At 40.0% G+C, this 27,257-nt stretch overlaps 1 protein-coding gene across 5 annotated transcripts in view; it reads right to left on the bottom strand.

The window, feature by feature from the left end:
• Window positions 1–27,257, bottom strand: part of LOC124604147 (uncharacterized protein YJR142W) — a 271,445-nt gene that overhangs the window by 201,057 nt on the left and 43,131 nt on the right. For all 5 annotated transcript variants that reach the window (XR_006978592.1, XM_047136454.1, XM_047136453.1 and 2 more), the window contains one exon: window positions 26,544–26,674. Coding sequence is in view for 4 of the 5 variants with exons in the window: in XM_047136454.1 (XP_046992410.1) it covers window positions 26,544–26,674 (131 nt within the window). In the remaining variant the exon portion in view is untranslated. The remainder of the gene's footprint in view (window positions 1–26,543; window positions 26,675–27,257) is intronic.

Raw genomic sequence — 27,257 nt, forward strand, 5'->3', positions numbered from 1 at the left:
TAGACAAGTAAAAACAAATCTTGGAAATAAGTTTCATATAATTGTTGCACCACTCAGAACTTCCGATTGTTGTGTCAGTAGCACCTGCTGCACATACGTGCAAAAACTCACAATGAAACCCCACGAAGTAATGGCAGTGTATTGACTGACCAATTCAGATAATGTTTCTCATCGTGAAACATAGTATTGCAGTCTGTGCATGATTGAGATGTTGATACCAGAATGCTCTTTTTTCCTGGTGAAGCTTAGCTTTATTTATTGGGATACATGAAATTAAAGAACAATGAATGATGCAAGTTTTGAAAATCCTCGTCAGTTACATCAAGAGGGCCTGCATGATTTGAAAACTGGAACATAATGTGCAGTTAATGCAACATAAGTTATTGAACCAAACCATAACTTCAGACAGATATGAGAATGTGTCACTGAAACCTTTTTTCTCAAGAGAACCTTTGTGACGGAGCATTTACTGAGTAATTAGGCATTGGGTTGTCATCATTTGCAATGTGTTGCCTCTTTTTTGTTCACCATGAAATGTGAGCTGTAATAGAAAATCTCATGAGTTGTGAAGTGCTATCAGTGATTAGGTTTCGCGTGCAAAAAAAGCTGAGACCAACTGAAGTTTATTGAGAACTTTGTAGGGTGTATGGAAACAACAATGAGTGAAGCTGGAATGAGACAGTGGTTCTTCATGATGACCAGTAGTTGCGCTAATGATCATGAGGAAGCGCGAAGTTGCTTCCTGAGCAGTGTCGATGATTGGTGAAGAAATCAATGAAAAGATTTGTGAAAACCACTGCTTCACAATTTCAGAGCTTTCATTGCAGTTTATTCAAATTCCATGAACTTACTTGTTTCATGTTGTGATACAAGATCTAGGCTATCAAAAGTTTTGTGACAGATGGATACTGAAACTCTTGTGAGAGGAACCCAAAAAGCAGTGCATAATAGCACTTACAATGAACATGCCAAATCACTTCTTGTTGACATAAGAGAAGACAAGATTTATGTACAGTTCATGACCTGGGAGACAAAACAACGGTGTATGCAGTGCAGTCACATGAATTCAACTTGGAGAAAGATCATGGTGACTGTTTTTTGGGACAGAGAGAGTGCTTCTGGTGGGTTTCCTGGAATGTGATCAAACGATAATGACAGATGGTGAAACATTAAAGAAATTAAGAAGAGTGACACAAAACAAGTGTGGAGAAAAATTGCATTCCAACATCTTTTCATTCATAAAAATGCACTATCCCACACAGCCATTCGAACTCGATGGATTGTCGATGGTTACGGAGGGGAGCAGACCTTGCTCCAAGGGATTTTCACACATGAAGATTTGGTGAACAACACAGTGCTTTAAATACAATGAGGAACTGCATGCAGGTATCCATGCACGGTTGAAGTATCACGTGGCAACACTCTATGATGATGGTATTAACAAGCTAGTGTATGATTATAATAAGTGTCTTAATTTAAACAGATATTAGTTGAAGAATAGGTCAACAACATGCCTTTCAAATGTAAGTAATAAAAATGTTTCCTTTCTTTCTGAATAACCTCCATATAGCAGATTAATTAAGGAAAATGAATTGAATGAACTGTTTCAATAAGGTAAATGACAAATTGTGATGTAATTCTTAGAAATAGCATTTGGGAACTGGCATGAGGAAGTTAGCTGTCAGTTTTTCAAGACATATCCAGTGAACTGGTGCAAATACAAGAGAGAATAAGAAATATATGTTGTTTTTCTCTCATTAAATGTTGTGGTGTGCTTATGAAATTAGGGGAAAAACGGAGTGCTACTCACTTCCAAAAAAGCATGAAGAATGTATACATAATACTGCACAACCCAAGACTTTAACTGCTGAACTACCAAAAACAAACTATACACTTACACCTTAAATGGTTTGTCCCATGTAGACAATTCATCAAAAATTTAACAGTGCAAAATCTGGGAGGAATAACAACAGTATGAAATAGGATGGATTGCTACTTACCACATAAAGGAGGTATGGAGGCTCAACCCCTCTTCTATGAGGTGAGTAACAATCTATCCTTCTACAAACTGTCATCAAAAATTTAATTCCAAGTAATATAAACTTTTCTTGCTCATTCCTGAATGCGAATATGGAGAGATGTGGAATGAATCTTTACTAATATTATAAATGCAAAAATAATTGTGCCTGTTACATTTTCATCACTAGAATGTGGAACCAATTTCAATCAAATTTGGTACGGAAATAGTCTGCCAATAGTCAGGAAATTTATACATAAAAAAAAGATTGTAGTTTTTAACAAAGTCTTCTACCAAGCTTCATAAATTTTTTACTTAATGCATAAATTTAAGTCTCAGTGGTAGATGTGACTTTTACAGTGAATGTCATATCCAATATTTTCAGGTTCAGGACCAAACTTGCATGTCAATATCTCTGAAAAATATGTTGTGAGAGGAAAAATTTATATTTTTAATTTTTACGTCTTTCTCACAAACAATTACTCATAGTTTATTGAAAACAATGACTACATAAGTTGTGTCTAGCAAAACTACTGATATGCAAGCACAGCTTTGGGTAATAACTAGTCAAGGAATAAATCAGCAAAGAGATGTCATTATTATACACAACTTATGTAGACACTTTTTACAACAAACTGCAATTAATTGTTGTTGACTTATACTAAAATGCTTTTTATAGAGATAGTCATGTGTAAGTAGGGCCCTGAACCCGAAAAACTGAATATGACATTCACTGTGAAAATTCATATCTACCACCGAGACTTGAATTTACGGAAAGTCCAGGTCGGAATAAACAATCTGAGGAAAAGATATATTACCACTCACTGTAAAGATGACATGCTGAGCTGCAGACAAGCACAGCAAAAAGACACTTACACATTAGCTTTCAGCCAAAGCCTTCGTCAGCAAAGGAAAAACCCATATGATCATACACACAAGCAAGCAAGCATACCTCAATGCACACATGACCGGTGTCTCCGGCAGCTCGAACCAGAATGCAGCTGCCACATAAAACAGATGCAGCTATCTAGAGGGGACGGGGAAGAGGAAGGGATGTCAGTGTACAGGAAAGAGCACTGTCTTGCAGAGTGTGCAGGGCTACACCGCCAACTGGCATGCTGTGGGTGAGGGGGGGAGGTAGAATGGAGAATGAAAAAGGAGAGGAATGGGAAAGGGAAAAGACGGGCAAATGAATTGGCAGAGGGTGACATACAAAGAAGGTGAGGGGATGAGAATAGGGAGGAGGTGATAGGGACGGAGGGCACGCAAATATTGGGTGGAGGGTGTAGGGTCAGCAGGTTATCAGAGTTTGAGGCCTGGATAATTTCGGGAATGGAGACTGTGTTGTAAGGAAAACTCCCATCTGTGCAGTTCAGAAAAGCTGATGGTAGAGGGGAGGATCCAGACCGCTTAGACAGTGAAGCACCTATTCGTATCAAGCATGTTATGTTCAGCTGCGTGCTGTGCCACAGGGTAGCAATCCCAAAACTGAATCCTGTCTCTTATAGTTCACATCACCATTCCACTGTAATCCTCCCCAAACCCCTTCCCACCTAACCACCCCCTAGTCACTTTTCAGGAATTCCCTGAAATGAGGAACATACTACCCAAGATCTTTCCCACCCCTCCTAAAGTGGTGCTCCATCTCCCACCCAACCTCCTTAAGATCCCGGTCCATCACTATGCCACTTCCTGTCCCTGTGGAAGACCTGCCCAATCAACCCACCCAGCACTTCATGTTCCAGTCTTGTCACAGTCTTGTCCCATCCCATCAGAGGCCTGGCCAACTGTGAAAGCAGCCATGTTATATACCAGCTCTGCTGCAATCATTGCATAGTTTTTTTTATATTGATGTGAATACCAACCATCTCTGCACCAGGATGAATGGCCACTGCCAAACTGTGGCACAATAAGCAGATGAACATGGCATGCTTGATTTCAATGGCTGCTTCACTTCGTGAGCCATCCAAATCCTCCCCTCCACCACCAGCATACTTAGTTAAATTTATGGGTTAAGTTTAACTGATAAATTTAAAACATTTATGGAACTGATACACATTCATTAAAAACAAATATTTTTTTAGAATTTTAAAATAAAACGTACCTGAGTACATTACAATATTTTGATACTTTTAAGTCATACTACTAAATATTACCACCTATATACATTACCTTTTGTTTCATTACAAAAATCAAGTATTCTTGTAGTAGAAAACATTTTGTCTCTGAGTCCCTCCGCTTAAGACTTTAAAAAACTTGAAAATACTATCATCAAATATTCGCAAACAGCTGTTATATATAATGTCTGATGGATTTTTCTGTTTTTTTTTTTCGGTGCTCTAATTATGTACATTTATATCTCAGCAAAACTGAGAAATTATTATGACAGTGAAAACCCAGGCTGGAAATAATCCAAAAAGGAAAACAGGCTGTCACTCACCTGAAGATGATTTGCACAAATGTACTTCTTTAAGAAATACACACACACAGAGAGAGAGAGAGAGAGAGAGAGAGAGAGAGAGAGAGAGAGAGAGAGAGAGATAATGTGCATTGCATTTTGTTGGGGCTGCCTCCAACAGTTACCAACCTAACATCTAGTCAAGGGTGTACAATAGTTTGTATGTGGAAAGGGGGGAGGGGTAGATGTGGGAGAGGGGGGGATGGGGTATTTGTAATATTTTGGTAAATGAATGGCGACTTGTAAGTAGCCATATGAAAAGTTCCAGATCCAGCCCCATTAAAAACTTACATAGTACCGACTTTAAACTAATTTTTTTTGTTTAAAATAAGAACATGTGTGTATACTATAGTGTACCACTGAACTTAATAGTGACTAATTTCTTGGTTATAATTCAAAAAGGTGAATGGGGTGCCACTTGCTTCAACATTATTGCAGAAATGTACTTCTTAAAGTACTAGGCATATCCACACATAATAGTTTCCAGACAATGTGTTGTGGCTTAATTGTTGTTGGTAGCATGGTTGTTAGGGTGATAATTGTTGGTGGCTGCCAACAACAGCTAAAACACAGCACACATTGGCCAACATGTGTCTGGAATTGTGTGTGGATGTGTCTGGTGCTTTAAGTGTATTTGCACAAATCATCTATAAGTGAGTGGTAGACAGTTCTCCATTTTTGAATTATAACCAAAAACCTGGACACTTTTGAGTCCGTCAATACACTGAGCAATTAGTTACAAACTTAGTTGTGGAAGCTGGAACGAAAACAGAAATGGTTTGTTTACTTGCAACTTCAATGTGAGCGTGTGTACTACAAAGGTGTCTCATTAAAATTATTTAATGTTGGCCTGGAGGACCTGTCAACTCTCATAATTGGTTGGTTGGACAACTAGGCCTTTTCAGTAGTAGTAAAAGAAGTAATTGAATCACTGAAGGAACTACACTTTGACCAACAAAGAATGCTGCAATTATACTCTCATTATGACCTTAAAAGAGAGAGATTCAATGATCTGCTTCTATCATGAAGCCTTGTTTTTCACTCAGTTCACATTCCTGAAAGAACACTGCTGTAGTGCTTTCAGAAAAATGAATCACGCTATTAAAATGGTCTTACGTCCTCTTAGTCAAGCAAGAGCAGATGAATCAGGAAAGCTCACAAAAGCTGTGCTCAATAGACCAGAATGACATTCACCAGAAACTTCTACTATGTTATGACCATCAAATGGTTCACATGGTAATGAGTAAATGCCAACTGGAGAAAGATGGCCTCATGTGTATAGGTCTTGGCCATTCTACTCTAGAATGTCAGTAGCTCTAAAAAAGTTCTCAAGACTACATAAAGTACCCAATTTATCGAGTACAAAGTAATATTTGCAAGGAAATTGTATTTTCTTGTGAGTTCAAGACAAGACACATTTGTACAACAAAATTCTTATTATCAGCAATGCCAGGTCCTCGCTGATTATGACCTATTGAAGGATTTGAAACTAAAATTGTGAATTTCTTTGAATGGTGAAATGTGCAAATGTAAACATTTGCTCCAAAATTTTATCTATACCACAAGTGGCTTTCAAATTTACAGTTTCAGATAAAATTGCCAAAAAATTTGGTAATCTTAAACAGTAGGTGGTTATATTGGATATGTCTATCAAGAAGAAATAGACAACACAAACAAAACGGCAAGCATAAATGCAAATGCATTATGTGGGCTTTTATATAAATGCAGTAAAACTTTTTGCAAAAGCTGTACTTCGTGTCACATTAAAGACTGCACTCATTAAAATGATACATTGCGAATGATTGGCTGTAATATTTTGAAGCTCATTTTCTAAGTCTTATCCAGAGGGTCCCCAAAGCCAACAAAACCTGTTCTAGAAATAAAACTGCTTTTTTCTAATGAAACAAAAGTAAGGAAAAATAGTAGGTGGTAGTATTTAGCAATATGCAAATTTGATAGGATTGACAACAAATAACTTTTCCACTCATTTTACAAATAGGCACTCAGTAAACTTTATTCAAAAATTATTGCAGTAACAAAATTTTTGAATTATTGACCAAACTGATTTTTCTTAAACTATGAAATTATGTAACATGACAGTGGTGAATAACACAGCCTTGAAATTTTGAGTGTGAAGAGCACAAAAAATATTGATTCTAATCTTAGTATCTCCTTTCGATTACTACTATACTTTCAGTTTTAAGTGTTCGCAAAACTGGCCTAAACTGGTGTATAACTCACAGGACAATCTGAAACCCTTCTATTGAAAGTTAATGAGTCATGAAAGTTTTGTACCTTGAGCTCAGTCTGTGCTCAGCTTAGTTTGATTCTATCACAAAAATCTGTGCAAAACTTTATTCATTGGAGGTGGTTGGATAGGACAAAAGGATGATTAAACTACATACATATTCACAGATAATATAATACTTGGGAATATCAGCCACATAATTACTAAAATCTGAAGACAGCATGAAAATTGGACAGGATCTGTGCATGTTGCTCCTCTGAATGACAACAACAATACTTCCCTCAATGCTTTCATTGCTCTAGCACTGCACTAAATTCATCAATATCTGGTTACTACAGGCTTTATCTCAGTATCTGTACCTCTACCTCCATATCCATTCTCCTTGTCTTCAAACATGTATCACACAAATGATTACAGTCTACACTTTTAAATTATTGAATCCAAAATTTTACTATGATACAAGAACAATCAAATACATTGGTTTTTCATATTACCACAGTTTGTGAAGCGGTACATCATTAAAGGTGATAAAGAATGTTTTCACTGAATCAGAAGAATGTTCTAGAATATTTTGCGTGACATAACACATGCTATAGTAAGTATTCAATTTTCAAGAGCTTGATTTCTCCATATGCAAAATTTTTCTTCTGCTTTTATGGAATACTCTGTCAGTACTTGAAGGTATATAGACATATTGAAAACTGAAACACAGCATTGATGTTGTCTGAGGATGCCTTACTGCGTATCTCAATTTTAATGTCTTCTACTACTGAAGTTGTCGTCATCGTCGTCGTCTACTTCATTAATAAAATGTGAAATTCTCAACTTACAAGGAAAGGTCCCCAGTGGTACGATTGACTTTTTTTTTTAAACTACACTCCTGGAAATTGAAATAAGAACACCGTGAATTCATTGTCCCAGGAAGGGGAAACTTTATTGACACATTCCTGGGGTCAGATACATCACATGATCACACTGACAGAACCACAGGCACATAGACACAGGCAACAGAGCATGCACAATGTCGGCACTAGTACAGTGTATATCCACCTTTCGCAGCAATGCAGGCTGCTATTCTCCCATGGAGATGATCGTAGAGATGCTGGATGTAGTCCTGTGGAACGGCTTGCCATGCCATTTCCACCTGGCGCCTCAGTTGGACCAGCGTTCGTGCCGGACGCGCAGACCGCGTGAGACGACGCTTCATCCAGTCCCAAACATGCTCAATGGGGGACAGATCCGGAGATCTTGCTGGCCAGGGTAGTTGACTTACACCTTCTAGAGCACGTTGGGTGGCACGGGATACATGCGGACGTGCATTGTCCTGTTGGAACAGCAAGTTCCCTTGCCGGTCTAGGAATGTTAGAACGATAGGTTCGATGACTGTTTGGATGTACCGTGCACTATTCAGTGTCCCCTTGACGATCACCAGTGGTGTACGGCCAGTGTAGGAGATCGCTCCCCACACCATGATGCCGGATGTTGGCCCTGTGTGCCTCGGTCGTATGCAGTCCTGATTGTGGCGCTCACCTGCACGGCGCCAAACACGCATACGACCATCATTGGCACCAAGGCAGAAGCGACTCTCATCGCTGAAGACGACACGTCTCCATTCGTCCCTCCATTCACGCCTGTCGCGACACCACTGGAGGCGGGCTGCACGATGTTGGGGCGTGAGCGGAAGATGGCCTAACGGTGTGCGGGACCGTAGCCCAGCTTCATGGAGACGGTTGCGAATGGTCCTCGCCGATACCCCAGGAGCAACAGTGTCCCTAATTTGCTGGGAAGTGGCGGTGCGGTCCCCTACGGCACTGCGTAGGATCCTACGGTCTTGGCATGCATCCGTGCGTCGCTGCGGTCCGGTCCCAGGTCGACGGGCACGTGCACCTTCCGCCGACCACTGGCGACAACATCGATGTACTGTGGAGACCTCACGTGCTGAGCAATTCGGCAGTACGTCCACCCGGCCTCCCGCACGCCCACTATACGCCCTCGCTCAAAGTCCGTCAACTGCACATACGGTTCACGTCCACGCTGTCACGGCATGCTACCAGTGTTACAGACTGCGATGGAGCTCCGTATGCCACGGCAAACTGGCTGACACTGACGGCGGCGGTACACAAATGCTGCGCAGCTAGCGCCATTCGACGGCCAACACCGCGGTTCCTGGTGTGTCCGCTGTGCCGTGCGTGTGATCATTGCTTGTACAGCCCTCTCGCAGTGTCCGGAGCAAGTATGGTGGGTCTGACACACCGGTGTCAATGTGTTCTTTTTTCCATTTCCAGGAGTGTATCTATACGGTGATGTAGGTTAAGATTCCAAATATCACACACCACAGCCATTCAACCTGGTAGGCCCTCATTTGCGAGTAATTGATGATAAATTCAAAATTTTGCATGGCACTCAACAGCATTCAAAAAGTTGCATTATATAGTATGGTTGTGTGGTATAATTGATAGGATAACAGCTTCACATGCAGGAGGTTGGGGGTTCGAATCTCATCAGATACAGTAAATTTTTGTTTTTAAATTGTTAACGAAATTCATCAATATCTGGATACTACAGGCTTTTATCTCAGTATCTGTACCTCTACCTCCATAATTGGTTTAAATGTAATTTTTATTTCTGGCCCTTTGTCACATCATTTTAATCACCATATGAACTTTTTCATTTGTTTCATTCTTTTTCTTTATATCATTCTTTTTCCAATTGGAAGTTTTGTGAATATGAATTTCATTATATTTATCTAGTATAATACTCAAGTATCTGAAAATTCCAATCATCAGTTAAAAACAAAAGACGAATTAATCTATCTAGACTTGTGAAATGGCGTGAAAAATGCATTTTTGTTACCAGACATGCTATTTTTTTGCACAGTAATCTTCAAACAAACATTTAAAACATAACCTAAATGCCTACTGCACTGTGGACAAAATAATGCAGACGAAAATTTAAATGAAAACAAGTTTATAAGCAAAACAAAATTCAAGCAAAATCAGAAACAGATAAAATAAGCGCAAATAATGTGGACAAAAATGAGAAAGCAAAAGAAATTAAATTGAAATTAATATGTAAAATTAATTAAAAACACATGAAAAAAGAATTTGAGTGGAGAAAGAATGATAGGAAGAAAAATGAGAGCGAATGAAGTAGTGGATATTGTGATTAAAACTCCGTGACAAAGGAATGCAATTTAAAAAATTACATTTAACTGAATTAATTGAATAAGAATGATGATCAGAGTCATTTCAGTAAAAGTTCAAAAATAGAAAATAAAAAACTTACTGCACCTGATGAGATTCAAACCCCCAACATCCCGCATGCTAAGCTGTTACCCCATCCATTATACCAGACAATCAGACTACATAATGCAACTTTTTTTAACGCTATTAAGTGTCACAAAAAATACCAGTCCCCCCCCCCCCCCCCGCCCCCAATTACTCACAAATGAGAGCCCAACAGGATGAGTGGCTGCAGTGTGAGATACCTGGGTTCTTAACCTACATCACCATATAGATAGTTTCAAAAAGTCGAGCACAGCACTGGGAACCTCTCCTTGTTAGTATTAAATATAAAAAAGTATGCGTCTACGAAGATTTTCGTCAAAGTGGCGTCAATTAAAAAGGACTTGCAATACGGCGGCCAAACTCCTGGAATACCATATGACATGTCAAGCCAATAAAATCTTCACAAGTAGCTGACAACCCCAACCTTTCTATCATTTCTGCTTCTTGATCCATGAAGGTACTGCTATAACTCTGACATTATTTCTGAAACTACATTTTCACCTCTTCCAGCTGCTTGATGCATTCCTCATTTACTTTTGCTTTTATCCACCACTGGGCACACAAGAGGCAACCTTTCAGCACCTCTGTATGATCTTATGTGTAACTATATCAACCACCATTAATCCAAGATGGTGGGGGGAAGCACGTAAGAAATATTAAAATCTAGTTTTTTACACACTGCCTCACTTGCATACGCATATGTAACATATACTGCAAACATCTCCCCTCTCTCTTCTGCAACCATAACAAAGATGATGTGACTTACCAAATGAAAGTGCTGGCAGGTCGACAGACACACAAACAAACACAAACATACACACAAAATTCTAGCTTTCGCAACCAACGGTTGCCTCGTCAGGAAAGAGGGAAGGAGAGGGATGCTTGTGTCTGTGTATGTGCGGATGGATATGTGTGTGTGTGCGCGCGCGAGTATATACCTGTCCTTTTTTTCCCCCCCTAAGGTAAGTCTTTCCGCTCCCGGGATTAGAATGACTCCTTACCCTCTCCCTTAAAACCCACATCCTTTCATCTTTTACTCTCCTTCCCTCTTTCCTGATGAGGCAACAGTTTGTTGCGAAAGCTTGAATTTTGTGTGTACGTATGTGTTTGTTTGTTTTTCTATTGACCTGCCAGCGCTTTCGTATGGTAAGCCACATCATCTTTGTTTTTAAATATATTTTTCCCGCATGGAATGTTTCTCTAGGGAAACATTCCACACGGGATATGTGTGGATGGATATGTGTGTGTGTGCGCGAGTGTATACCCGTCCCTTTTTCCCTCTAAGGTAAGTCCTTCCGCTCCCGGGATTGGAATGACTCCTTACCCTCTCCCTTAAAACCCATATCCTTTCGTCTTTCCCTCTCCTTCCCTCTTTCCTGATGAGGCAACAGTTTGTTGCGAAAGCTTGAATTTTGTGTGTATGTTTGTTTGTTTGTGTTTGTGTGTCTATCGACGTGCCAGCACTTTCGTTTGGTAAGACACATCATCTTTGTTTTTAGGTATATTTTTCCCATGTGGAATGTTTCCCCTCTATATGATATGAATATAATAGAGGGAAACATTCCACATGGGAAAAATATATCTAAAAACACAGATGATGTGACTTACCGAACGAAAGTGCTGGCAGGTCGATAGACACACAAACAAACACAAACATACACACAAAAGTTGAAGATGTATACACACAAAGTTCAAGCTTTCGCAACAAACTGTTGCCTCATCAGGAAAGAGGGAAGGAGAGGGAAAGACGAAAGGATGTGGGTTTTAAGGGAGAGGGTAAGGAGTCATTCCAATCCCGGGAGCGGAAAGACTTACCTTAGGGGGAAAAAAGGACAGGTACACACTCGCACACACACACATATCCATCCGCACATACACAGACACAAGCAGACATTTGTAAAATATATTTAAAAACAAAGATGATGTGACTTACCAAACGAAAGCGCTGGCAGGTCGATAGACACACAAACAAACACAAACATATACACAAAATTCTAGCTTTCGCAACCAACGGTTGCTTCGTCAGGAAAGAGGGAAGCAACCGTTGGTTGCGAAAGCTAGAATTTTGTGTGTATGTTTGTTTGTGTGTCTATCGACCTGCCAGCACTTTTGTTTGGTAAGTTATAAACAGGGTACATACAAAAATAGTTTCACTGTTCAATAGAAATGCAGATTCTGTTTAAGATAAACTCAAATCTTATTTCACGAGTAATAACACAGAGTGGCACACGTGGGGTGAACGTGTCACACAGTGTAGTTGTAACAGGTGTCTTTCACCAAGGTACACTGCAAAGCGTGCAGTCACTGTATATGCCTATTAGTGACATGTGATGATTGCACAGTGAGGATTTCAGTGTCAGTATCAGACCCTGCCCTTCGTCAAGTTTCACCATTGCACAATCACAAGACAGGTAAGGAATGCTGAAGACACTGGTACAGCTTTGAAGAAAAAGACTAGTGAGACTGCACCTTGGTAAAATTTATGCAGTGCATCTGACATTGAAAGGATTCCCTAATGTACAGTACAAAAGCTTGCCTCTCTATAGCAGCTCAGACACTGGAGCAATCAAAGAATATTCAATCAGCTTAAATTCACCTATACAAAATTATGACTGTGCAACAACTAAATCTTTATGACTGTTTTGAACCTACAAATTTGTGATAAATTGCTGGTTAAAATCATCAAGGAAGCAAACTCTCTTCAAAATCTTTGTTCATTTAATGAAGCTCATTTTCCTTAACTGTTTACATGAATAAACAGATCTTTCATTATTGGGCTCAAGGAAGCCCTGCTCAGCTTCGCAAGCATCCATTATGTAGTACTAAAGTTATCATATGGTGTGTAGTGTTATTTTAATATTGCCACCTACAGCAGATGTTGATACTGACCCAAGAGATGTTGCACCTCACTACAACTGCAACCTGTGATTGCTGGTGGCAGAACCGGCATGCCACTTGGGCCGCACATCTCAAATGGAGCTATGGCACCTAGGGGGGTAATTATTCTATAGTGCCATGCTGTAAGAAATACTCTGTCTAGCATCGCATTACTATGAGTACAATGACACTGGCTTGTTTCTGGATTGTCCTGGTTTTGCTACTGGCATAGATTAAGTGTGCAGCTTATGATGACTACTGCTCTGTTTATAGCTTACAGTTTCACACCAGACTTTGACAGAACAGTTATGTTGTGAGGTGACATCCTTACTGCCTTGAGGATGAATGAGCCACTGCTGTCACTGTGATGTCTGAATGTTATTTCAAAAAATTAAAGACGTTACCGGTTCCAAGATTACAGACATTTCCAAATCTTGGCATTTAGGACATCTGATTTCCACTGCATTCAGCCACCTTGCACACTGTGAGACACTTGTTGGGAGCAGTAATACTTATTTGCGGCTCCTGTAGCATCCTTCAGCCACCACAGCCAGCTTTAACTTCTTTTTAAGCAGATATCTGACAAGTGTCAGGCACCAAACCAGGTCAAGGACCCCCCACTTGACTCAACGCATAGACAAAAAATGAAGCTGCCAACATCTCAAGTGAAACATTGCACTGTGCTCTGTAAAACATAAAGCAATGACTTACTGAATATTTATGGCAAAACAGACAGCATTTGATGAATGTCATTTTTAAATAGTTACGCCTAATGCAATTTCCAAATTCGTACAACATACTTTTAACCTCAAATAAAGATCTGTACTGCTCTTTCAATTTTTTTTATAATTATTTCTAACTTTCTTCTTTCTCTGTGCCACCCAGCATAAATCATAGTCAGTCACATTTGTAATTTTAGCAAATAGAAAATTATACACAATGTAAAAATGCATTGTTTACTGTACATATTTAACTGTCCCTTATCTACTGCAAAGCGATATGATAAGGAATGAGCACATAGGGACAGTAGTAGGGAAGGCAAACTGTTGACTTCAATTTGTTGGAAGAGTTTTAAGAAAGTTAAGCTCACTGCGACCCATTCTTTAGTACTGTTCCAATGTCTTTGATCCCCCACCATGTCAGATTAAAGGAAGACACTGAAGCAATTCAGAGACGTGCTGATACATTTGTTATTGGCAAGTTCCACCAATAAGCAAGTATTACTGAGATGCTTCACAAATTCAAATGGGAATCCTGGAGAGAAGACAAAATTCTTTTTGGGAAACACTATTGAGAAAATCTACAGAACCAGTATTTGCAGAGGACTGCAGGATGATTCTATGTACTGTTCCCAACATACATACGTACTGAAAACACAAGATGAGACAAATTAGGATTTGTATGGAGGTATATAAACAGTCATTTCTCCCTCACTCTATTTGCAAGTGAAACAGAATATAAATTACTTTTAGTGGACCGTATTGTGAATTGTGAAGTATGTACTGGCCAGATCATGTCAAACTGCAAATCAGGTATCCCACGGAACTAAAGAAAGGGGTTTGGTGGCAGCTCTTAATTCACTGATACATAAATTGCTGCGTTATTAACTTATGTTGTCACTTTATTACTGTAATTAATTTTATTTCAGTATAGGCATTATGTTGCTGTACACTAAACAGAAAAACACAAAAATGTTTTATTTAGCATTAGGTGCACCACAACATTTCATACTTGAGCAGATTATCTGTACTTTTTTCCTCCATAATATGCACTAATGATTTATTGCCAAATGAAGCAGAAAGCTAAAACCTGTTTGTATACAACATAAGCAGGAAATACCTAAATGATCTGCAACTAGTGCTTTAAAAATGCCAACAAAATACTGCTGCATACAACAAAATATTGTGCTCCATTATTACATTATTTTGAGTGACTCATGTTTTATTCTGGCACAATGGAGAAACACCCAATGAAATAAAACAATTTATGCTTGTGACTGGATGTAAACTGAATACCTCAAATTACAAACGTACAGTCAAGACTAACAAAACACCCCTGGTTGCTTCAAGCTGAGCTATGTGTAAACTCTAGTTTACAGCCTGCATTTTACACACATTATGCTTCCAAACAAAAGAAACTGGGCTCCAATTTGCATAGTGCAAGAGTCTTTTACCTTGTCACTATAGCTAAATTCTATGAGCTCTCTACAACGAGCAAAATGCTTTATCTAATTACTGAGATCATAAGTTGTTAAAAATACTTACAGGGATCCGAATACTCATATATAAAATTAAAGCTTGCAACAAACTAAAATAAATATTTATTATTATCTGATCAAACATGCTATATTAGTATAAAGTCAAGTCTTTACTGTATTGTCACTCATTATGTTGTGTAATCATACGGATTGGAACTGAACAGGCCTACGGTATTTGTGCAGAGACCAGAAAGTGTGTGCATAGTAATAAATAATTATGTCAAACTGAAAATACATTTCAGAGAATTACAAAAACCATATTATTTCAGAAAGTAGTAGGGAAGAAAATTGTATTTTATTGGAGGTTTTGTAGGTTAACTAGAGATTTCTATTGGAGATGTGAGGATATGATGGAGAGCAAGCACCTACTTACATATTTGCAAGAAACAGTTATCGGGTGGGGTGGGGTGGATTCTCACTGCCCCCCATCCCCATGGGGGGCAGTGAGAATCCAACAATTCTTCTGCAACCAGTTATATGCACTTCTAATTTAGTGAAGATCTTGCTATTTAAATAGCTTGCAGTGAGTACCTGTAAAGTTGGTAAACAGCATGTGCGCTTTCTCCAGATGGTTTGCTTTTTACACTGTATGATTTATCAGTGATAGTACTGAACTAGGTGGCAGTGGGTGGGAGCATGATGAGATTTTACAACAGGAACAATTACAGGAATAACTGTAACGGTTTGGGAATGTCACATGGTTTAACTAGCTTAGGATGGAGGTTAGCAAGGGCAATGGAAGATGGCTGGGTAGAGTGTGTGTGTGTGTGGGGGGGGGGGGGGGGGGAGGTAATAAGGAAGAGACTACCTTATTTCAGGTCTTGCCTTAAAAAGTCAATGCCTCGACAGAGTAATATGCTGAGCTATCTGACGCTTGACTGACAAGTGGGTACTTCTAATTTGTTGGAAGTGGAAGCTGTTATACTCTGAGCGTGAGAAGTGGCTACTATATGGCAGATTTGTTTATGGATAATATCTGTGGGTACCTGGAGAAGCGTAAAGTCGCTTGAGGTGTTTGGAATACGTCTTAAAAGGTTTGGGGTTAGTGCAGTTATGTTTGCATGGAAGCGGGCAAGGTGCAGATCTTGCTGCTTGTTAGTAAGTTTAAGGGCCGAGGTTTGCATGTGAACTTCAATGAGATGGAAGTCAACCTCAATGAAGGTGTGTTTGAATTGGGTAAAGGTGTTGCTCCTGTTGCAGGAAGTGAATGGGTTGTCATGCACCGTGGGTCCAGGCTACAAAGATGTCATCAATAAATCTATACCAAGCCATGGGGCCCATCCCAGCTCCTGGGTCCCTCAGGAGTGCCTCTCTGAAGTGATCCACAAAAGGGTTTTGTGGTATCAATAGTTCTGATGCCACAGCGTAGGTGCACATTCGTAGGTTGGCACTACGAAAGTGGACGAACTATGCCGACCACAGTGCCCTCTAGCCGACGCTGTGGAGCTCAACGAGTGCCGCTCTGCTTTCTGCCCATTTCATCAAGAGCAGACGGCCTGGAAACATTGCATCAACTTCAGTGTGTGTTGGCTTGCTATTGAGATGTTGTACTACTAACGACGGGAATATGGCTCGCACCTACGTGCTCATCATCGCAAAGTTATGTAACCATTTATTAACTTGTTTTTTCCTATAGTAAAAATCTTTAACTGCAGTACCGAAGTGCTTCACCACTCCTACTCGCTTCCTTCATTCGGCCTATTTTGCAGATCACAGGAGCAGACCCACACGCCGCCTTCCAGGCGGGATACACGAGGTTCGAACAACACACGGGAACAAGTTCCCACATTGGTTTCTCTGATTTGTCTGTAGGTCTGGCCTTCAAATATGATGAAGTTTTGAGTAAGGATGACAGTGGATAGTTGAAATAGATGAGGATTTATGTAGATTTTCAAGTGAGCACCAAGTGTCATTATGTTCTAGGATTCAGAAGCCACGTGTGTGTGAGATGTCAGTGTAGAGTGAGGTAACAATGATTGTGACACAGAAGGTTTCATGTGGGAGATGAGTGGGAGTGGGTTTCAGATGGTCCAGGAAGTGGATGGTGTGTTTTACATACGATAGGAGGCTCTATGTGATGCGTAGGAGGTACTGCTTTACCTAGGCCGAGATGCATTTGGTGGATGCTTTGAAGCCAGTCACAATGGGATAGTCACAATAACTGTTCACATGTAAATTGGAGCACATCTCATCTAAACAGATTTCCCAGAGGGTATTCATCTCTTACCCCCTGATTATTTACCATTTTTTAAAAAAATTGTAAGCATTCCCTTTGTCACCTCCTACCACCCACACCCTGAATAGCTCAATACATTGCTTTCCCAAGGCTGTTACCAGATAAAGTCATGCCCTGAAATAATAGCCTTCTCACACCATTCATACTGTTGCCATCCATTGTGCTCCTAGAAACTTTTTTATCATAGTCAAACCATATGACATTCTCAAAGCATTATAGATATTCCACAATTCCTACCTCTGCAGTCTTTCCCACTACCAGCCTTATTTGGCCCCAAACTGGTAACACATACTGTTCACCAGTTTACATTTGTTTACTGCAACACTGTTGTCCCCATTTGGGGACACTCAATACCCATTTATTTACCACGATTTGCAGCGTGACTCATTCAGTCTAAATGCCTGCTGCACCACAAGGACTATTTTGATCCTCCCAAGTGATACTAGTTTCCTTTAACCCTGGAATGGGAACTTGCTCACTTATATATCCTCAGATCCCAACACCCTCATGGATTTGACATACATTTACAAACAGTCCCACAATACTTACTTATCATTATTTTATATTTTATTCATTTACTTTGTTGCTTTCTTATAAATGTTCCCCATCCTATCTCACTTACTCTTTGATTACTTTTCTCTCCTTTCCAGTTTTTAATTTTACTATCCCTTCCACTTCTCATTGTTCCTCCTCTATCCATCTATTGTTTTAGACTCTGTCTTCTTGTCATTTCTGGACCAAAGCTGGAAAAATGCTTACCAATATACAGCCTGACTTTCTATGCTCTCAGATGCCTCCCTCTACATCTTTGTTTCCGCTCATCCTCACAATAGGTGAATCCCTCTATATCTACACTGTGAGAGATATGCCCTTCCTTTCTAGCCTTCCCAACATATCCCTCTTTCCTCCATACGGAAGGAATAATAATTCTGTAAGTTGGGGGTAGTTTTTCCATTCTAAAATGTGTCTGTTGATAGTTGGGTTGGGGTTTGTTTCGAGGAAAGAGACCAAACAGCGAGGTCATCGGTCTCATCGGATTAGGGAAGTACGGGGAAGGAAATTGGCCGTGCCTGTTGACAGCACTGGAATTTTTTCTCCTGAAATTAAACTCAGCACTTCTGTCAGAAAATATACTGTAAGCTACTGACTTTTATTAGAAACACTTGAAACTACAATGAAAAATACTAGTGGACTGTTTCCAACCGTTTGAATGTTTTCTGCTATTGTGATTAGAATAACCTACAGCACCATTATTAATTAGAAACACAACAGGGAAGTATACTGAGCACGTGAATACTCGAAAAAAGTGTAGACACTGAATTGAGCACAACTCAAACAATGCTTGGGCCACTGCTGAAGTTGTGTTTTGTGCTTAAAGTGCTTTTTAAGAGACATAAAGGGAAAGAAGTCAGGGACACCATAAATTATATTTACATCCACGAAACAGGAACACAATCTGCTAACTTTACTGCTGCTTTTCATCTGGAATGGAGTTCTTCATTATTCTGCTGATACTTGGTTATAATCTGATACAAAAGGAAAATAAATGCTTTGCTGTTCCAAGTAAAAAATATTTTATTTGTTTCATAAAAATTGTAACAAAAAACTGATTTCTAGAAAAATCTACAAAACAGTTTTGCCTGTAATTGTAACAGTCTTCATTTCTACTTTAGTGTTACAATTATGCTAATTTTTGAATGTTTTTATTGTATAAGTAGTAAACCAAGCAATTTTTTGACATGGTAACACCATTCTTTTATATTACTGAGCATACTTCAATGTGAATCATTGTGCATTACATTAAAACAACACCATAGGCAATAATATCAAACGTACAAACATGAGTTTAAGGAACTCGTTTCATCAACTGTAAAATTTCTTTTGTATGATACTAACATCTGCCCCAGTGTCACACTATGGAATGCCATAAATTAATGATGATGGTGATATGTACATCTTCAAAGCATTATTGTTTTTGGTTTCCAGTGACTTGCTTTATAGTGTAATTGGAAATATGTTTAACCCTGGCTGTACAGTGTGCTTCCTTAGGCCGGTATTACACTATCAAATTTCTTTGTCCAATATCTTTGTCAAAGAAATTTGATGGTGTAATAGGGAACTTTGTCAAATGTCGTCAAATATTTGATCAAATCTAGGGCCTCACTGTAGATTTGATCAAAGAAGTCGCTTGTTTTCTGTTCACTGCAATGTGACATGTTACCACATGGAGCACTAGCATCGTTGCAGCGTTGTGTCGTCTGGAGTGTTTTTATAAACATCATCATCATCATCACCATCATCATTTAAGACTGATTATGCCTTTCAGCATTCAGTCTGGAGCATAGCCCCCTTATAAAGTTCCTCCATGTTCCCCTTTTCAGTGCTAACATTGGTGCCTCTTCTGATGTTAAACCTATTACTTCAAAATCATTCTTAACCGAATCCAGGTACCTTCTTCTTGGTCTGCCCCGACTCCTCCTACCCTCTACTTCTGAACCCATGGGTCTCTTGGGTAACCTTGCTTCTCCCATGCGTGTAACATGACCCCACCATCTAAGCCTGTTCGCCCTGACTGCTACATCTATAGAGTTCATTCCCAGTTTTTCTTTGATTTCCTCATTGTGGACGCCCTCCTGCCATTGTTCCCATCTACTAGTACAGGGCTTAACAACTGGCCAGTTTTGAGCAAGAGTACTCGTGTCTGCTCAGGCACGTGCTCGCGAGCAGGTGCAAGGTCGCGGAGTAGGGAGGGAGGGGAAATGCGCGCGCACGTTTGAACAGGGCCGCAGCGTGCCTATTGAATTCGCACCGACTGTGTAACGTTTAAAGTACTACGATCAGCTCTAACAGTCACTTCGCTGGTTAACAATCCTGTCAAGTCGCCGTTGTGTAACCCCAACCATGTTTTCGCAGTTCAACCTCCATTGGGAGGAATTGTATCTGTTTACAGTAAAAGATGGTGTTGCAAAATGTTTAGTACGTCACAAAACGCAGAATTCTTTTAGGAAATTTAATTTGCAGCGACATTATATGTTGTACCACGCGAAAGACTACGGAAGTGGAAAATGTGATGGACCAGATCGTGCACAGGAAGTTATTAAACTTAAAAGAAAGCTATCCGAAGAAGATCTGGATGACGAAGAAAAATCAACTGAGGCATCTCTCAGAGTGAGTTACAAAATTGCTTTGCTTTTAGCAAAATCCCTGCGCCCCTTCACTGATGGTGATTTAATAAAAGAATGTTTGGTAATGCAGCGGAACATCTGTGTCCATCTCAAGTTGAAAAGTTTCGGATTGTGCCATTATCTAACATGACCATTATGCGTCGCATACAGGACATGGCAGACAACGTCCAGAGCCAGCTTGCAAATATCTGTAAAGATTTTATGGCATATTCTCTAGCTCTGGACGAAAGTGTTGATATCACTGGAACAGCGCAGCTTGCCATATTTATTAGAGGTGTTAAATAGAGATCTTCAGGTGAGGGAGGAATAGAGATCTTCAGGTGAGGGAGGAGCTCCTTGATGTAGTAGCCATGAAGAACACTACAACCGGAGGTGATATTTTAAGTAGTGTTGAAGAAAGTGTTGAAAATACAGGATTGTCGTGGAATTCTTTACTTTCAGTGTCTACAGACGGTGCACCAGTGATGACAGGGAAAAAAAAAAAAAAATCAGGCTTCATTGCGCTGTTGAAGGAGAAGAAAATGAAAAAACTGACCGTGCCGAATGAAATAAGGGGCGTTCACTGTGTGATCCACCAGGAAAACTTATGTGCAAAGAGTATCACTCTAAAAAATGTGATGAGTGTTGTTGTTCGTACAACCAATTATATAAGGAAGCATGGGCTACAACACAGGCAATTTAAAAGCTTTCTTGAGGATGTAGAAAGCCAGTATGGTAGCATGCCTTATTACAGCGAGGTCCGCTGGCTTAGTCGTGGCGAATTATTAAATCGATTTTTTTCCCTATTGGATGAGATCAATATGTTCATGGAAATAAATAACATGTGTGTTCCTGAATTGAAAGAGCCTTCATGGAAATGTGATCTCACGTTCTTAGCAGATTTAACTAGCCATCTGAATGCTTTGAACATATCACTGCAAGGTAAAAATCTGCTAATTACTCATTTCATAGATCGAATACGAGCTTTTAAAATGAAATTGACACTTTGGGCCAGTCAGCTGGAAACAGGAAATCTAGCTCATTTTCCTAAATTATCATCCATGCAAGACGTTCACAAAGACTGTGAACGTTATTCACATAGTTTAGTTGCCCGTAAGGAAGAATTTGATCAATGCTTTCAAGATCTGACAGCACTAGACAGTGATTTTGATCTGTTCTCCTCTCCATATTCAGCGAATATTGAAGAGATTCGTTCTGAGCTGCAACTAGAACTTATTGACCTGCAGTGTGACAGAAAATACAGAGACAAATTTCAGAACAAGAAAAACATTTTGGAATTCTGCAGACACTTCCCTCAGGATAGATTTCCTCGTTTGCACAAACTGGCGGCTACAATAATATCAATGTTCGGTTCCACGTATATTTGTGAACAACTGTTCACTGGAATGAAATGTAACAAGACGCGCCTGAGAAACGCATTGTCTGATCGAAATTTAAACTGCACGCTGCGCCTACAGTGTGCAAGAACAGTTACTCCGAACACAGACACAATTGTAAAGGGCAAAAAGTACAAGATAACCGAGAATCCCACACTTCAGAGACACCTTTTATTGTGTAACAGTTCACAAATTAATACGAATGTAGAGGCATACACTAAGCTAATAAAATTATGTGGCACGTGTACATTCTCTTTTATTTGTTTCGTTTGTCGCAGTAATAATTCGTGAGTGATATCCCTGCAGGTGGCCACGGATTTACATTGACTGGCGGCAGCTGTTGTGTGCCCCACGTGACTCTCCCCACTCTCTGCTCTGGTCCTGTAGTGGGGGTAGCATGCTCGCGCTGCTCCGTGCTCGCGCCTGGCTGCTCACAGCTTGCTCCGCGAGCACGCATGTTGTGAAGCCCTGTACTAGTACCTGCAATCATCCTAGCTACTTTCATATCCGTAACCTCAACCTTGTTGATAAGGTAACCTGAATCCACCCAGCTTTCGCTCCCATACAACAAAGTTGGTCAAAAGATTGAACGGTGCACAGATAATTTAATCTTGGTACTGACTTCCTTCTTGCAGAAGAGAGTAGATCGTAGCTGACCGCTCACTGCATTAGCTTTGCTACACCTCGCTTCCAGTTCTTTCACTATGTTGCCATCCTGTGAGAATATGCATCCTAAGTACTTGAAACCGTCCACCTCTTCTAACTTTGTTCCTCCTATTTGGCACTCAATCCATTTATATTTCTTTCCCACTGACATAACTTTCGTTTTGGAGATGCTAATCTTCATACCATAGTCCTTACATTTCTGATCTAGCTCTGAAATATTACTTTGCAAACTTTCAATCAAATCTGCCATCACAACTAAGTCATCCGCATATGCAAGACTGCTTATTGTGTGTTCACATATCTTAATCCCACCCAGCCAGTCTATTGTTTTCAACATATGATCCATAAATAATATGAACAACAGTGGAGACAGGTTGCAGCAGCCTTGTCTTACCCCTGAAACTACTCTGAACCATGAACTCAATTTACCATCAACTTTAACTGCTGCCTGACTATCCGTGTAAAGACCTTTAATTGCTTGCAAAAGTTTTCCTCCTATTCGATAATCTCGTAGAACAGACAATAACCTCCTCCTAGGAACCCGATCATATGCCACTTCTAGATCTATAAAGCATAGATAGAATTTCCTGTTCCACTCACAACACTTCTCCATTATTTGCCGTAAGCTGAAGATCTGGTCCTGACAACCTCTAAGAGGCCTAAACCCACACTGATTTTCATCCAATTGGTCCTCAACTAATACTCGCACTTTCCTTTCAACAATACCTGAGAAGATTTTACCCACAACGCTGATTAAAGAGATACCTCTGTAGTTGTTACAATCTTTTCTGTTTCCATGTTTAAAGATTGGTGTGATTACTGCTTTTGTCCAGTCTGATGGAACCTGTCCGGACCCCCAGGCCATTTCAATTATCCTGTGTAGCCATTTAAGACCTGACATTCCACTGTATGTGATGAGTTCCGACTTAATTTCATCCACCCCAGCTGTTTTATTGCACTGCAATCTATTGACCATTTCCTCAAATGTGATCCTATTTCCATCATCATTCCTATCCCATTCTACCTCGAAATCTGAAACATTACTGATCGTATTTTCACCTACATTGAGCAACTCTTCAAAATATTCCCTCCATCTGCCCAAGGCATCCACAGGATTCACAGCAGTTTTCCTGACCTGTCCAAAATACTTGTCATTTCCTTCTTACCTCCCTTTCGAAGATTGCTAATTACACTCCAGAATGGTTTTCCAGCAGCTTGACCCATAGTCTCCAGCCTGTTTCCAAAGTCTTTCCAAGATTTCTTCTTGGACGCTGCAATTATCTGTTTGGCTTTGTTTCTTTCTTCAACATAATTTTCTCTGTCTACCTGAGTTCTAGTATGTAGCCATTTTTGATACGCCTTCTTTTTCCTTTTACATGCTGCCTTGACTGTGTCATTCCACCAAGCTGTTTGCTTCATCCTACTTTTACACACTACTGTTCCAAGACATTCTTTAGCCGCTTCTAGTACTGTGTCCCTGTACCTTGTCCATTCCTTTTCCAATGCCTGTAATTTACTACATTCAACTAACTGGTACCTTTCTGAGATCGCTGTTATGTACTTGTGCCCGATTTCCTTATCCTGAAGTTTCTCCACTCTTATCCTCCGACATATGGACCTGACCTCCTGCACTTTCGGCCTCACAATCCCAATTTCACTGCAGATTAAATAATGATCAGTGTCATCAAAGAATCCCCTGAATACATGTGTGTCCCTAACAGCCTTCCTGAATTCCTGATCTGTTGTTATATAGTCAATGACAGATCTGGTTCCCCTGCCTTCCCAAGTATACCGGTGAATGTTCTTATGTTTAAAAAAGGAGTTTGTGATTGCTAAGCCCATACTGGCACAGAAATCCAATAGTTGTTTCCCGTTCCTGTTGGCCTCCATATCCTCTCCAGATTTACCCATAACCTTTTCATACCCTTCTGTTCGATTTCCAATCCTGGTGTTAAAATCACCCATGAGCAGAACACTGTCCTTGTCCTTTACTCTAACAACTACATCTCTGAGTGCCTCATAAAAACTATCTATCTTATCTTTATCTGTCCATTCACAATGCGAATATACTGACACAATCCTAATTTTCTTGCTAGACACTGTCAAATCTATCCACATCAGTCGTTCGTTTACATACCTTATTGCAACTACGCTGGGTTCCATTTCTTTCCGGATGTAAAGCCCTACACCCCATTGTGCTTTTCCTGCTTTGACTCCTGACAGGTAGACCTTGTATTCTCCCACTTCCTCTTCTTTCTCACCCCTTACCCGAATGTCACTAACAGCTAAAACGTCCAGCCCCCTCTTACTTGCAGCCTCTGTCAGCTCTACCTTCTTCCCAGAGTAGCCCCCATTGATATTAATAGCTCCCCATCTCATTACCATTTGTTTGCCAAGTCGTATCTTAGGAGTCCCTGGTTTGTCTGTTAGAGGTGGGACTCCGTCACCTCCAAAGGTCCGAGGCATTTTGCTCTGATTGTTGCCAGCATCATATTTAAAGTACCAGGGAAGCAGGTTGCTAGCCTTACTTGCCCCAAGTCCCATTGGGTTTTACCCCTAACGGCTGAGGGACTAACCGGTGGATTTGGCAGTCTTTGCCATATGAGCAGAAAGGTGACCACGACTCAGAATATGTCCGAGATGCCCAGCCTTATTCCAAAGTAACTGGTATCCCGACTGTCGGGACCACTTACTTGACCACTCATACGTTGCCCATGGTTCATGAACTAGTACATGACTACAGGAACCCACACCATGAACCACATTGCCGGTAAATACAATTGGTGTGTACAAACAACTACAAAATTAACAGAGATATATAAAGCTGAAGAGGCACTTTACAATGTGAGGCACCCCGAATACAAAAATAGGTTACGACGATTGGAGACCTAACCTAACCTAACCTAACCTAACCCAACCCAACTCTCTCCTGTAGCAAGGAATCAGAGTGTTAAAGTGAGCCTGTCTTCTGCAAATGTAGCAGTTCTTAATTGAATATTGTGCTTTGTGATATGATGATACACTTCACTGAGCACATACAGAAATGTATGGTCATCCGTTCTTAAGTAATTTATGTACGACTTGACGTCCTCCACTATAAGCTCACGTAATAAATTTTGCTGAATGCTTTTATCATGTCATCGTAAAACCCATGGCTACACCCAGGTACGTTTCCTCCCCCCCCCACCCCCACCCACGCTTCTCTTCCACATGTGCACACAGTGCAATTGTGGTACGTGCAACTGCTGCAGCTAATAACAAGTTGTTGTTGTCAGCGATCTTGAACTTTGACGTAAAATACGATGACAGTGTCATACCCCTTCTAGCGCTACGTCAAAGATCTTTGTCAAATACATTTGATGGAATATTTGATCACATCTTTGATCAAATCTTTGACAAAGAAATTTGATAGTGTAATACCAGCCTTAGCAAATTTGTCACTGAAATGTGTGACACCAAAAATACAGAAGATTTAAACAAAAATTACAGTAGTGTCATCTGAATACTGTTACGAAAAGAAGTAACTTAAGACATCTAGCATGCATGTTTTAAGTTTTTTTTACAAACTACAAATTCATGCAGCTGCATTGGAATTATTCCAGAGGCTTACACAAGCTCAAATTCCTAGTCTCTCAAACACTGCTACTGAGGCTGTCGAGGTTGCCAATACATACTACTGATCTTCAGGTGTTGCTGATAACCGATAACTCGATCCTGGGCAACCTATAATATTTGCCACGTTACAAGTCTGGAGATGTAGAGCATATTCTAATTTACAAAGCTTCAAAAAGAAAAATACCATTTCGCTCTTCGTGATCTACATGACCAAACAGTGTTACTGACCTACCATGCCATAAGCTGAAACAATGCATTTTATGAGTTTTTTTGTATTATAAATGGGGTTCCAATCTTGGCAAATCTGCTGGAAAATCATACCATATTATCCCACTTTCCAGGCCATGTTTGCTTTGTTGCTGAGCGCTGCTGCAACCAAAGGCACAGTCCCTTCTCTGGATGCCTCACATACCCATTAATGTCAACACCATAGTTACGAATTCCAAATAAACCTGAAAAACAGCATGTATTTTTTGATTTCTCAGTTTCTTCAGAAAAAAATTAAATTACCATTAAAACTAATATGACAACCAGTTATCACATTTTAGAAACACAACAGTACAAGAACTCCAGCAATGCCTTTTACAAATGCCACCTGAAGAAAATTTGGGAAGGGTGGGGGGAGGTGAGGAAAGAGTACAAATATTTCACTGACATAATCTAACACTTACGTTATTTCAAGGCAAATCCTTAGAGGATTTAAGCAATTCATTCCATTGCATCAATATAACCAGAATGAATACTAGAAAATTATCAATGAAATTATAATTTAAAGTGGTATAAAGTAAATGTCATAAACAGCAGACTGAAGTTGGTTGGTTGGTTTAAAGGCGGGAGAAGGGACCAAACTATGAGGTCATCGGTCCCTTGTTCCTAATAAAACAATGCCACAAGTGTGAGAATAAAATGGACGAAACATATAACACAAAACGGAAAGAAAGGAAAAGCCACAAGAACGAAGGGAAGGCAACGAACACTGAAAGGAACAAAAGAGGACAAGAAAACAACGGAGAGACACTAGAAACAGAAGAGAGT

The sequence above is a fragment of the Schistocerca americana genome, chromosome 1 (assembly GCF_021461395.2).
Source record: "Schistocerca americana isolate TAMUIC-IGC-003095 chromosome 1, iqSchAmer2.1, whole genome shotgun sequence".
Lineage (NCBI taxonomy): Eukaryota > Metazoa > Arthropoda > Insecta > Orthoptera > Acrididae > Schistocerca > Schistocerca americana.